Consider the following 14,667-nt stretch of genomic DNA (forward strand, 5'->3'; position numbering starts at 1 on the left):
GACCAGGGGTGAATTTCTGATTTCCCATCCAGTGATCCAAGTTACACTTGAATAGGCCTAGGGATGGACTCTGCTTTTCATGGATGAGGATCCTATTCCAGAATGTGAATTCTCTGAGATACATATTTGTTGTGCCAACATGTCCTATTTATGTCTCAAGCAAAGTGTAGGTCCTTAAATATAATAGTTCTGATGCTGTTCATTTTACAGATATGTAAAAAGTCCATCAGAATGTGATCCAGAGATGCCTTGTATCCCAAGCATAGATTGCCTCCCAGTGGTCTGTAGGAAACAAATTATAGAGACAGAGTTTTGATACAATTTGCACAGGACATTCTTTTTATGACCTGTATTCTTTTAGTGAGGATCATTTGCAAACGTTCCATTTGTTGTATATGCCTGGTCAGGTAAATACCAAAAGGGGGCATTATACTCAAAGATGGGTCTAATGAGGGTCAACTACAGTGGCACAATGACTTCCCTGTGCCAAGATGCCATGCCTTTACTCATAAGTTGAGCGACATAGAATGATTTACTTACTACCTTTGATACAGGTTTGCTGAAGCAGAGGTAACCATCTATATGTGTTCCCAAGTCGACTACTGAGTCTATTCTTAAGAGTGTTTTATCAACTACTAGGATGGCTGACTTCCCAAAGGGTACTATTAGGCATTTCTTAGCATTGAATTTTAAGTTGTGGCTTTGGCACCAGTCATTTCTCTGAATTAGACATTCCTGTGCAAACTTTGTCAGCCAGAAACCCTTGACCTTGGCCTTGACTTCTGAGAAGTAGTTGCCAAAGAGGAACATGCCATGTATGGAGCCCTGAGGGACTCCTCTGGTCACAGGCCTCTTTGTGGATGTGGTCTCTCTAAACCAAACTTCCTGGGTCCTATCTGTGAGCCGGCTGGCTATCCAACATGTTGTATAGGGGTTTATGCCTAGCTCTATAAGTTTGTTTACAGTGCCCAAACAGGTTATTGTATCAAATGCATTAGTGAGGTCATGGTAGGTAGTATACATCATTCTACACTCATCCATTGCCATGGTGACCTTCTTGAAGAAGTCCAACAGGTTTAGTAGGCATGTCCTACCTTTGATAAAACCAAACTGGGTTGTGCCCTGTGTATGAAGGCTTCCTATGTCACTGTTAATAATTTCCATGACAATTCATTCCATAGCTTTTCATACAAGACTAGTCAGATTAATAGGTCTGTAGATCATGGGATCCACTGATGGTCCACCCTTATGTAGGAGGATGACCATTGCAGTCTTCTATTCCCATGGCATAAAGCCTTCTCTGAGACTATAGTTGAATAGTGGGTCTACTGTGTGTGATAGGGCATATTTCAGGCTGTTCAGGAGGCATCCTGAGATATTCTTAGGGCTCTTAGAGGCTGTGTTTTTGCACATATAGAGAGCAGAGACAGGATCAGCTCCTTATTTATAACTGAAGAAGTTATGTTTGAAGGTATTTCCATGGGCTGGCTGGGGGTAAGTGGGGGAGGGTGGTTAAAGTTGGAACTGGATTTGTCAGACAGCAGATATGCTATGTCATCCCGCTGAGTGAATATGACTCTTAAGCACCAGTTTGTTGCCTTTGAGATTTCTGACATAGCTGATGGAAGCCCCATATCTATACCTTTTCCTGGGGAAACTAACTTGACCTTGACTTTTGCTTTCATTAGCCCTCTTAGTTCTCGGTTTAGTTTGATGAGAGAGTTCTTAATTTTTGTGTTAACACTTCCTAATTTTTAGCTATGACTGTTTTCTTTTGTTGTACAACCTTTTTATTTTAGAATTTCACCAGGGTGGTTTGTTTTTAAAGCTTGTTTTGTGTTTATTTCTGGTGGATACAGCAGCCTCTGTGCAGCCATTGACATGGTTGTACTTGTTTTCTATGAACAATTACGAATAGGTTGTTTTGTTTTCTCAGTTTGGAGGGACATGGAATTTTGACAAATTATCTCTTAATAAGAGATATTTTTTGTTTGGACTAGTTCCTGTTATGGGGTTTCTGGGGTTACTGAATTGATTTTTATTTCAAAAGAGGCAGATTTGTAATCTGATCTTATAAGGGAAGACATGACACTCAGGGGAGTAGCATTTTCTTATATTTCTGAATACCAAGTCCAATATATTTGAACCTCTAGTGAGGGTATGCATTATCTGGTCAAGAGTGTTTGGGTTTACAAAGTCCACTAATCTCTGTGCCTGCAAATTTGAGGCCATATAGGATTTTTGGCACAGCTATGCACTGCTTAACATCCAGGATGGGTTATATCCCACAGAAAGTTAAGTGATGAGGATGTAACGTGAATACCATATTCTTTACACTGTACTTCAATTAATGTCCTTCTGCACAATGTCTGAACACATTAATGTCTCCTTAGTACAGTAGGACGTAAATGCAGTCGAACATTGTGTGGAAGGACGTTATGCTGCACACACCTGTCACAAAAGTCCTCCATGAATAAGGTTGAATGGTGAGTGCCTCCAGTAGGCCTTAAGTATAAGCAATGGGTTTTATGAGACATAGATAATTACCTGAAGCTTGCCAGGATATGGTATGGAACTTTGTCTTTGGTAATCTGCATGTACAGAAACTCTAACATGTCATTCTTTTTAACTAGCCTAAAGGTATGCTTCGTATTCATGTAGATCAAGACAGTTCCACAATTACTCTTTGCCTGTGCAGTTGTTGGTCTTAATGTGTGGAAGATATTGAAGCCTTTCACTGCCAGGACACTTTCTGCAGTTTAAACCATGTCTCAGTAACTGCACAGATGTCTGCTTGTTTAAGCTCCTGGCATTGAGCAGTAACATCTTAATGTTCCCTTGGGTTGATTTTACTATTTTGGAAGGCTTATCAGTTTGCCATTGCCTGTAAAAGTGGAAGATAAACTTTTAGAACATTCAAAAACCAAGAGGGGACAGTTGCAGACTGGAATGTCTCTATTCATATAGTCTAGTGAGACATGTCTCAGAGCCTTTATAACTACATGGACTGTGATAGCATCATACTGGCACCTGTGGTGCAATGACTTGAATGCATGTGTAAGTTGGCAGAACCTGGCTCCTGATAGGCAAGTAATGATTATCTTCTCTTGTTTAGCATGGTGAATGGAGAGTCAGTATGTCATACAACAGAATCCCCTATTGCCACAGTCCTGGACAGTGTGTTAACTTGCTTTACGGTTTTGTATTTGTGGATCCTTACTTTATGGGCTTCATATTTGTGGATCCAATAAGTGTGGCTTTATGTGTGGTGTTAGGAGTTGTTTTTGTTGAGTACTTTTGGGTTAGTTGAGGATAATCCTTACAGGTGGAAAGTCTGGGAGGTCTTTGAGGTTTGGGAATACTGTATTTAAGTGCCTCAGCATTAGATTGTCTTTGTGTGGGATGAGTACTATGTGTGGTAGGTCACCTATCAACTTCTTAGCACAAGAAATCTGGACAACACCTAAAATAATGTGGAGACAAAGGTCCAAAAATTGGGACAGATTTTATATATTACTCTTATAAACGGAGGATTTGTATTATCATGGAAGTTCTGAAGGATATGAAGGCTGCAGCTGAAATATTTATCCTTATGTCATAACTTCAGTCTTTGGTGATTTGCCAGAAAACCACAATTTTATGAGGAACAGACCAAAAATATGAGGCAAACATATGGACATTCTGTGAAAATCTTGACAGTTGGCAGGTATGGATAGGTACACAGGTGTGATTTTGACAACCTTTTTTTATTATGTGTGCTTGTATACAAGAATTTTGCCTCCAATGACATTGTGTATATACATATCTCAAATGCTGTATCTGTTTCTTTAAAGATTAAGTGGTTGTCACTCAACATGAGGCAATTGATACATTGTTTCAAGATACCTATGACCACTAAACTGCCTGTGGAGAAATTGGGAAATTGCATAGCCATGTTGTCAGATCTTTTAATTGGTGAGCTACAAGGGTGTGGTACATGAGGGGCTAATATATGGCTACTAAAGGTGTTTTTGGAATTAGAGACTGGGCTATATAGTACTAAATTTTAATGGAAGTGCTACTCAGTGCACAAACTAGCTATGCTTGTGAACTCACAAGGTAGTTGCCCTCACCGGTTGCACTTTTACAGGTAGTTTTACAGGGAAAATTTCCTTTCTATATCATTGCATCTATACAGGGCACTGCTATCAACTGCTGCACAATGAGCAGCTCTGTGCAAATGCACCAGATTTATACTGGCCCTAAAAACACACTAAACTGACTAATAACCCCTCTGGGCAATACAACAATGAGACATAGATTTCTTCTATCTGTTTCCCACCTCAGATACTGTCACTAGGTGTATTATCCCAGTCTTTCTAATGTAAAAACACATAGAATGATTATTGTAAGTATAATGCTGCCATAAAATCATTTAAAACAGGTAGCTAGAAAACACTACAGAAATCAATTTCAAGGCAAACAAGCCAACAGCAAGAAGAGAGAGAGAAAATGTAATTTTTCAAATAAAATAACAGCATAGAAAGGGAACTCCTACAATAAATTGTTGATTTTTTCCACTGAATCGGCTCAGTGCAATTAGATTGCAGTAATTAACATACACTTTATGCTTAGCTATTCTGATTTTTGGACTGCTGGTGCCCATGTTTTGTAGCACTTATTCACAAAAAAATGACTTGCTCTTTGAGCCGCCAGTCTACCTGACATACATAGATATCCTTTGACTCCTCTTTTGCTTTGCATTACTCTGGGCTCTTGAAACAAGCGCAAGCAAACTTATATGCAGTCCCTGGCCACAAACACTGTATGACTCTGTGATGAGGAGTCTTAAATTGCATAACTCTTACTCGTCTTTTCAGCCATTATATGCAAACGGTTTATTTCTAACGCTAGCCCTTTCCCACTGTATGGCTGTATGCCCTCTGTATTGCAGTTTTTCTCTCCCTCCCTCTCTTTTTCCTACTATTATATAATGCTTCGGTTACTTTCTTTCCTTACGTCTTAAATTCCATGATCTGATCTTAACTTCAATACGAGTATATTACAGCACACATTTTCAAACAAATCTAGATCAGACGTTGTCTTATAGACCAGGCAAAGGTCATCTTTAAGTAACATAACTTAATAGTTCAAGTTTTCTAGAAGTATGATGAGGAATCATTGTATTTTTCCAGGTTGTCTTAGTTTGCTTGCTCAAAGTCTAGAAATTATAGCATTGTGCTCAATTATGCCCCATAACAGTGAGGGATAAACAAGCAATAATGTCTGAGAGGATGGGCATTATCAGGGAAATAACACATACCCACTGCCAAAGACAGTGGCCCTTACTACCCTTGGAAGGGTGTTATTTCCCTGAAAATGTCCACACTTGAGGGCATCATTGCACTCAACTGTTAAACATTTTTTTTTACTATGTAATTTTCTGATGTAAAATAGTTCCTCGGGCTAATGTTTCAAACATTCTGTAGCACATGTGATTTTTTTTGTTGGAGGAAGAATTTTACATCCGGAATATAACCTTTTTAAGTATTTCCTGCCCACACCCACAGCCACATACTCACCCGCACATGCAGACATGCATACACCCCCCACATGTGAGCACATGTGCTCAGCAGCTGCACTAAACTGTTGAGTAAATATACCTCAGATATCTCTTTGTGAACAAATGAATGAAAAAATCATTCAGTTCAATGCACTGCAACCCTCCATTCCTCTTAACTGTTCCCAGTTTTCCAGAATGTCCCGTAATTTTGCTGCAAAGTTTTACTTTTTCCCTGGTAGAATGTTTGATTTGCTGGTAAATCACCAAGGATTACAGTTAGTAATGACAGACATTAGAGCTTCATGCTTCTTATTGTTTAGTCAATGCCTGCTGATGGACTGCCTGTTTCAGCTGAAACAAGTTAAGAGATATGCGCTGTCTCTGTCGCTCTGCCACTTGCACACACTGTCTGTATATTTCTTTCTCTATCTCTCTCGCATGCACAGAAATGCAAACATACACATACATGCACAGAGATTCACACAGATAACCATTACTTTTCTTCTGGATTTCATTTTTTACATTTGCTAAACAGCAAAGCCATATTTAGTAAGTGCAAAAAACGATGGGCCACATTCAATAAAGCATACAGTAAGTGTACACTAAGTGTACACTCATGTCACAACACAGACATAACTCACACTTTCTCCCTCCTAATTTTACTTTTCCTACTGATATTCTTGCAACTTTAGATACTGACAGGGATTCATAAAGGTTATCACAAAGTACAGACTACATGTACACTTAGTGTAATCTTTCTGAGTGACTAGAAAGCAGAACAAATGTGATAGGAGTTATACTGAATACATAGTGTGTACACAATGTACACTTTCTGTAGGCTTTATTGAATCTGGCCCAGTATTTTTTTCTTTTTTCTGTCTGCTTTTTGCTGCCACTTAATACTCTGCTGAGAAGCAAGCAGGTTTGTTGTTTGATTGGGCTTTGTCTGTACATTAACACTGTTTTGTATAATGCAGTCTAATGCTGTCCTAAGAATGAACAGGTCTGCCAAACTGGACTGGATGACTATAAAATATGCATTATTGATACACACTGATCTAAGTTTAAACTGTCTCCCATCATCCTTTGATATTTAAGAACTGCATTATTTTTAGCTGCAGGAATCACAGTCAGTTCAGCATGATGCACCAAGTTTATGTTGCATCACACTTGGCACTTATAGCCAGATCCTTCATTGCAAACTGCTTTGCTATTGCTGTGTTACCTTCCCCATTTCTTACAGTCACAGCACTATATCTCATTTCTAGAAGATTCAGAGCTCTGAGACCTCAAGAGTGAGCATATGTAGTCTATAAATGTGGCCCAAATGCTACACTGCTCAATAATACTTCATAACGTCTGAAACATGTCAGGTCTCTCATTTTGGTTTGATATATATGTATAAAGTCTGCACTACATAAAACCTACACTACTCAGTAGTTAGGTTTCTCACTCACCTTGTCCTACTCCAGTCATGTTGCTTATGGGTTTAAATGCATGTTTATGATAGTCCAAATATTAATTAAAATATATTCATAGCTCTTTACAACAAAAACACTGCCCAGGCTCACCTCTCAGTATTAAGTGTACATAAACACCTTCAGAGCTAAGTTATAAAACCATGGTAGATAGTTTGTTTACTCTGGAAAAAATGGTGCTCACTTGCAGACATTTGTGTCATGGTATACATGTAAGGACAATGAAACAACTGCCCTCACAATAAAAAGCAGTTACCTCCTGACAAAAACAAGCAACTCTCCCACAGTGAACATATTGTTTCGGTATGCTTCAGAGAATGAAAAAAAAATCTAATTTAAAATATTGCACAACTGAAATCAGTCACTGTATAACTCATTAAGGTGGCAATTGTGACCATCATTACTGTACAGATATGTGAAAGTAATGGGCGGTGCTTACATTTCCTGACACTTACTTAGAGCTGGCTGCACTATAATTGCTTCAGACTCCTGAGAATTTTCACTGACTCCCACAGCATTTACAGCCTTCACACGGAAAAGGTACTTTTCCCCAGTGGTTAGTCCATGTACAACAAACCTGCAGGTAAAATATACTGTTAGTGTACATATGAGACTTACTTTGGACTATTGTCTTTTATGTTAGCAAGTTAAAAGGAAAATGAAGTCATTAACGATTTTTTGAAAAAGAGTGATTTTGTATTAACCACTTAAAAGTAACACATTCAGATAAAATTGAAACAAATGCAAATACTATGAGAGCAGTGTAACAGTAAAAGCTACATGCAGATGCAATTTCAGAAGCATATAAATAAGGTACTTAGAAAGAACAGTTAAAAAATTATAATCTAATCTATTAACAGATATCAGAAGTGTATTTATGATCACACTTTTCTTATTTATTTATTTTGACATTTGTTAACCAGGTAAGTGGACTAGGCTAAAAACCCCTTTTAGCCACAACCAAGGCCATAAGGCAGCTAGAATGTTTACGGATAAAACAATATGTGTACAGATCAAATAGTATTCACACGTGTACAAAGGAAAGCAGAGTTGTTGTGTGTTTCGTCTTTTCCCGGTTAGGGATCACCACAGCGGAACACCGGTCTGCTAATGATTGGCAGTTGATTTTTACGTGCTGAGTTGCCAGCCCTGATGCACAACCTTCAACAAAGGTACGCCCATTCACGCATGTCTCCACGCAGAAGACGCTCTAGCTGAGAGTCGAACTGGTCAGCGTCTTACTGTGAGGCGAGAACGCTACCACATGAATGGCATTTACAATTAGAACAAAGCAAAGGAATAAAACGTATACAGAATGACAGTTGATAGGCAAAACCATAGCCTTGAGCATAGTTAAAGTAGAAGGAAAAGGGTAAAGGAATTAAAGGAACGAAAAAGAAAATTCACGTTTATCATTATATGTACAGTACTGTTCTGTTATCAGTTACTGCAGCATTTTGATTTTTCAGTGAATGCAACTGTTAAGCAATGTACAAAGTGCATTACAGCCCAAATCCTTAAAACATCTGCAGACACAGGTTGTAGCCATGTGGAAAATCAGGATGTTTCTGAAAAGCTAGTAACTTTTTTTTTCTGATATGTGGAGAAAGTAGACTCCAGTTTGCTGAGGCAATTTTGTAAAAGTGTTTTTATCCCCAAAAGTCAGGTTATAGTTTCGCCTTTTATGGGTAAAACCATTATTCTGTAGGGCTGTCAATTAGTAGGTAGAGGATCATAATAATAACTGCTTTGCTAGGAGTGGTCAGTGTTCTTGCTGAAGATGTTTACAACATTGGATGAAAGTAATCATGTAACAGATAAACATAGAAATCAAAGTTTGAAAAGAGACTTCTAACTGACATTATTAGGTTACTGGGGAGTCCTCTTTAACATCAACACTGCTGTTTCTTCATCAGCTAATAAGACCAGAAGTGTCTACGGTTCATCTTTTGATATGTAAATAAATGCATAGTAGTGCTGTAGAGCAAGTATGATGGGGGGGGGGGGTGTTACAGATCAAATTATAACTAGTATACCAGGATAACAATAACATCACCCGTAACTTTTTTCCATTTTATGCCCCCTCTGCCTGCTGATCATCGGCTGATTCCTGACCAATGAGTTTATTCATTACCTATCACCAAGACAAGAGTTGGAAATAAGAGGATATAATTCAGGCAGCCATCAGGGATGGTTTGGCTTTTTTTCTGCTTGCACTGGATCCCCTGCACTTAGTTAACAAAATGTCAGAGAGGGATGTGTAATATGCAGAATGAAGAGGCCATTCTCTCATTTCCCCAAGGAGTGTTTGCTTCAGAGAGTTCTGCTCCTCCCACACAAGCATGAGCAATGGCTTCCCCAGTCCCCACCAGGGAAATTCTCTGATGGCTTACCCCTGAGTACATGAAACCCATTCCATCTCCATGGCAAAGGTGAGAAGACCAGGCTCCTTCACTGCTCACCCCCCCCCCCCACCAGTTCCTTTAGGGATGAGACCACCAATTGAATCCCTGTCACCTTAATCACAGTAAAGACTCAATCTGTCTGCACACAATGATAACTGTATCTTAAAAAAACAGATAGTTTTCCAACATCAGACAAAATATTATTTTTACTCTTTTGTAAGTATGAATTGGGGATGACTAAAATTGCCTGTCAGATAGCAAAAAATAGTTTAGGCTAAAGTGTGGAGGAAAAGAAGGCAAGTGTCTTTGAAAAAATGGTCAGAATGAAAATACATGAAGAACAGGCAATGGAAAATAAAGAGGCATGAAAATCTGTAAGATATGATTAAAAAAAGAAAACATCATTCATCCAACAGTTTGATTGGAGTCCACAGAATATGACTGAGTTGGAGTGAGGTTGAGGAATGTGCAAAATGAATTCTCCAAATACATTCTCATTTATAGGCTTTTGACACTATTCCATATGCAGACATTATTGACAACTTTGTAAATCTGAATATGTCTTTATGGTTTGTGATAGATACTTAACACTTTCTCTCCAGTACAGCTCTTTTGAGTGTGTACCTTTAACTCCCAGTAGGCTTGGCTTGACCCTTTAAAAAATGAAATTATCACCTTAAAGTTCTAACAAATTTTCATATCTCTCGAACCGTAAATGTCACTGGAAAACTGTAAATGGCAAACTATTCAGGATACATTCATCTTTATATTGGTGGCTTTCATTCAGTTTGATGCTTTAAACTGGATTTTATAAGCCAAAATAAAGGCAGTGAATATTCATTTTGCAATGTTGTATAAACAGCCTATGATGTCTCAGTAACTATTCAAAGAAGACACATAATGCCAGCAGGAATTTCTTCATATAGCTGTGAACTTTCATAAGAGGTTATGCAGTTCTGTCTTTGTTTTCTGAATGTTTAGATATTTAAGGTAATGTAGACAATTCTGCTGAGTTTCAAGTATTGAGTAGAGAATTAGAGAATGACTTATACAAACTGCAAAGATATGTATGGCAGAGAAGACATATGGAGGCATCTTTGCATTTTCATGTAATTCCTCGTGGTATGAGGGTTCTTTGTATGCCCTCATACGGCGATAGCCACCCTGAGCTTCTTAAGAGATGGCAGGAACTGAACATAGAGCTCAGCAACAATTACATGAGATTGTTAATTGACTATTTTTCTCCCCTTGAAGTGGATTTAACGTCCAAGGTAGAGGCTCTGAATAGGGATCTGCATAACTGCTTCAAAAATGAGAATTATACAAAGAGATTAGATAATATATATTTACAAGTCAGTGTATATAGTGACAAGCTTCAACTTATAAAATATCGTAAGCTGCAGCGTGACTTCAGGGACTTTTCCCTTGGGCAAGTGTTTGTTTGGCCCAGATCCAATACTGTTCAACAAGTGAGAGGTGACACAGCATTAGCAGCACCAAACCTCAATAATGGTGAACCTCCTATGGCTGATGATTTCGCTCCTTTGCACACAGCTCCTTTAGAACATGAGAGCGGTGTCAGTGAAACTTTTACCACACCGCCGGATGGTAATCAGATACCAGGTAATCCAGTCCATGTGGATACTCCTCCACCGAACCAACAGGCTTACAGAGAGGGGCACATGGGTAACATGTTGGGAGCCAGACCCAAGTTTTCCACCAGCGGAATACAGTGTTTTTTGCCTCTTCTTGTGAGAAAGAGGCCAATATCAAGAAATCGTTCCAGCAGCAGAGGCCGAAGGAAAATAAAGTTTTCTGGTGCGGATCAAGACCAGAGACACCGTGTGAGAGACTAAATGAACTTGTGTTTAATTTTTCAAGGTTTGATTTTTCAACATCTGATCTTTCTTTGCTTAACAAAGGACTTACTTATATTCCCTCACAAGGTAGTAGCCTGAGTGAGATACTAACTGATTAAGAGTTTTTGGACGCTCAGTGTCCTTGAAATTGTTTTTTAATGTTAAACAAACTATGAGGAAAAATACTTTAGTTTGTCCTTCAGATTTTAAGCGTAAAAGTACTTTTACGCCAGTATTACCAGCTCAGGTAGAATGTTTCATTAAACTCTGTGAACAAGATTTTTATAAATATTTTTTACATACTAGAAAGAAATGTATGTTTTTTAATACTTCTAGAGAGGAATGGCATTCTCTACAAAGTTTAATTCACAATACGGAGCTTACGATTAAGCCAGCTGATAAGGGGGGTGGGGTTGTTATACTGAACACCGCTGACTACAACGCGACTATGTATTCTATGTTGAATGAAGTTACCACATATAGCGAGATAGATAATACTGCGCTAGCAAGAATTATTAAGCATATCCATGAGGGGATTTATGACTTGTTGATGTGTAGACAAATAAGCCAAGAATTGTATGATTATTTTTATGTGGAACAACCTGTTATTCCTTACATCAAAGGACTTCCAAAAGTACATAAGAAGGTGGTTCTGCTACCTATGCGTCCCATAGTCTCTGGAGAGGGATGGGCTACGGAGACGATATCTGTATACATTGAGAAGACATTAAGTCCTATGGTCAGATTGGTTTCGACCATACTCAGGGATACTTACCAATTGATAATGTTTGAAAATTTTTCTGTTAATTGGCAAATAGACACTTGTCTTTTAGTTACACTAGATGTAAAAAATCTATTTACATCGATCCCTAATGAATATGGTATAGAAGCCATTAGGGACTTATTGAATCACAATGTTAACTTTAAGCAGGATCAACAGATACTTATATGTGCCTTATTAGACGTAGTTTTAGCTAACAATGTCTTCATGTTTAGGGACAAGTTATATTTGCAAAAATGGGGTGTCGCTATGGGCACCCCATGCGCAAATACGTATGCTAACCTGGTAGTTTACTACTGGGAAATGAACCATCTTTTTAATAGTAAATACTATGATAAAGTCCTGCTTTACAGAAGGTTTGTGGACGATATCCTTATTTTTTGGAATGGAACTGTAGATGAATTAAAGGATTTCATCTGTTATTTAGAGTCCACGACCAGTTTTCTGAGATTCACGATGGATTGCTCTAGTGAAGTGATTAGTTTTCTAGATATCAACATAAGCATAGATAGACATGGTAAGGTTTTAACCTCTTTATACAGGAAACCATGCTGGAAAAACACTCTGCTTCAGTTTAGCAGCATGCATCCCCGCCATATATTCCCCAACATAGTTAGGAGCCAGTTCATGAGACTCATTAGGCTATGTAAAGTGAGCCACGAATTAGAGAAACAGGCTGATATAATGGAATGCCTCTTCGTTGAGAGAGGCTATGATAGAGGCATGGTGAAAGATATTAGGAATTTGATATTAAATAAAAACAAAAATAACAATAATAACAATAATAATACTAATATAGGTAGAAAAGGGTACATTGGCTTCAAGAGTCTTACATCAGCTACCAAGGAGATGAATGATAAGAGATTAACTTTTATTACTAGATTCACTAACGATAATAAAGAAATAACAAGGATTATAAGAAAAAATTGGCATGTTTTAACAATAGATCCACATATTGCAGATATTGTAGGTATAACACCCCGTTTTACTTATAGAAACAGTAAAAACCTGAAGCGGCTACTTTGTATTGAACATGAACAGAGTTCAGTAAAACAATACTCAGATAAAATGAGAATGGGCACATATCCTTGCAAGAAGTGCAATATGTGCGGTTTGATTACTGACACACAAGTATTCACGCATCCGGATATTGATTATGTTTTTGAACCTAGATTTTTTGCTTCTTGCAACAGTACTAACCTCATATATTTAGCTACATGCATACGATGTGAAGAGTTCTATGTTGGTTTAACAAAGAGAAGACTTTAAGGATAGGATGTATAATCATTCTTATGAAATCAAAAAGTCTAACCAACAGAATGCTTTAGCCAGACATATTATGTTAAATGAGGGACATGATTGTAGATTCAGAGTGTTACAATTAGTAACTCCTAGGAGAAGAGGGGGTAGTAATATGAATTATTTGGAGACTCTGGAGCTACAGTGGATTTTTAAACTGAGAGCACATTTATCATCTGGTCTTAATCAGTCCATAAATATTAAGCCCATACTTGAAGCACGTAGTAATAAATGAAGGTTTTATACTTCACATAAATATATTCATTTATAATTATAATATTAGTATCTGCCTTATTAATAAGTATAATGTAGTGTTTCATTGAGTATGGGCATTTTGTCATATATATATATATTTATTTATTTATTTGCTTCATTCATTTATTTATTTAATTATTCATTTATTTATGCATATACATTTTCATATACACACATTCATCTTTATTTTTATGTATTTGGTATGTTTACAACTACATTTGTATTTGTATCTACATAATATAATAGGCATTATTTTATGGTAATTAATTAATGAAACTGTGCACATGAATTAATATAGTATATAAGGTATTTGTATTCTTTATTTTTTCATGCCCCACATTTATTTATTTTTCATATGTGTATATATTATATATGTATTTTTGAAAAATATACGCTAGGAATGATGGGTGTTTGGTGATTTTAAAGTATTGTTATTTCATCATTTCCTTGTATCTATTTTATCTGATTCCACCATTCTGTGGAATGCACAGTTATTTGGAGGAACAGTATTTTTAGGTATGTCTCATTCTTTTTGTGCTTTTCACGCGTAGAGCTCACAGAGCTATCAGGAAGCTGGTATACTTTATTGTACTGCACTGATTATTTAATTGTTTAATTGTTTAATTGTTAAATTGATTGGTTAATTGATCATTTTGGAGTATGAGCCTTTCTATAAAAGTGGTTTTATAAATTTAGATGTTAAGACCTGAAGAAGCGTACTGGTTGGCACGCGAAAGCGCTCATCTGTTCTTTTTATTTAATAAATCAGTTGGACTTTTATACAGCAGTATTTTTTCATGGTGGTTTCACTCGTGTATGTTTTTTGATTTGTTTTGATTTTTTTGATTTTTGATATTTATCGAGATATGAAATTATTACAATACAAATAACATACAAATAATATTAAATATCTCTTTAGCTGCATATGACAGAGGGCAAATATCAATACAATTTTGTTTGCCATCATGTATGCTTCAAAATGAAATCTTCTGATACCTTGTATGTAGAATAGTTTAGGAATTGCTAATGCAAATATGCACAAGCGATA

The 14,667-nt window shown here is 37.2% G+C and overlaps 1 protein-coding gene across 1 annotated transcript in view; it reads right to left on the reverse strand.

The window, feature by feature from the left end:
- MYOM2 (myomesin 2) overlaps positions 1-14,667 on the reverse strand; it is a 688,720-nt gene that overhangs the window by 268,636 nt on the left and 405,417 nt on the right. The window contains exon 17 of the mRNA XM_044061901.1: positions 7,476-7,597. Coding sequence (XP_043917836.1) covers positions 7,476-7,597 — 122 coding nt within the window. The remainder of the gene's footprint in view (positions 1-7,475; positions 7,598-14,667) is intronic.

Source organism: Protopterus annectens, chromosome 2.part0, assembly GCF_019279795.1.
Source record: "Protopterus annectens isolate FY-2018-M chromosome 2.part0, PAN1.0, whole genome shotgun sequence".
In the NCBI taxonomy this organism is placed as follows: Eukaryota; Metazoa; Chordata; order Ceratodontiformes; family Protopteridae; genus Protopterus; species Protopterus annectens.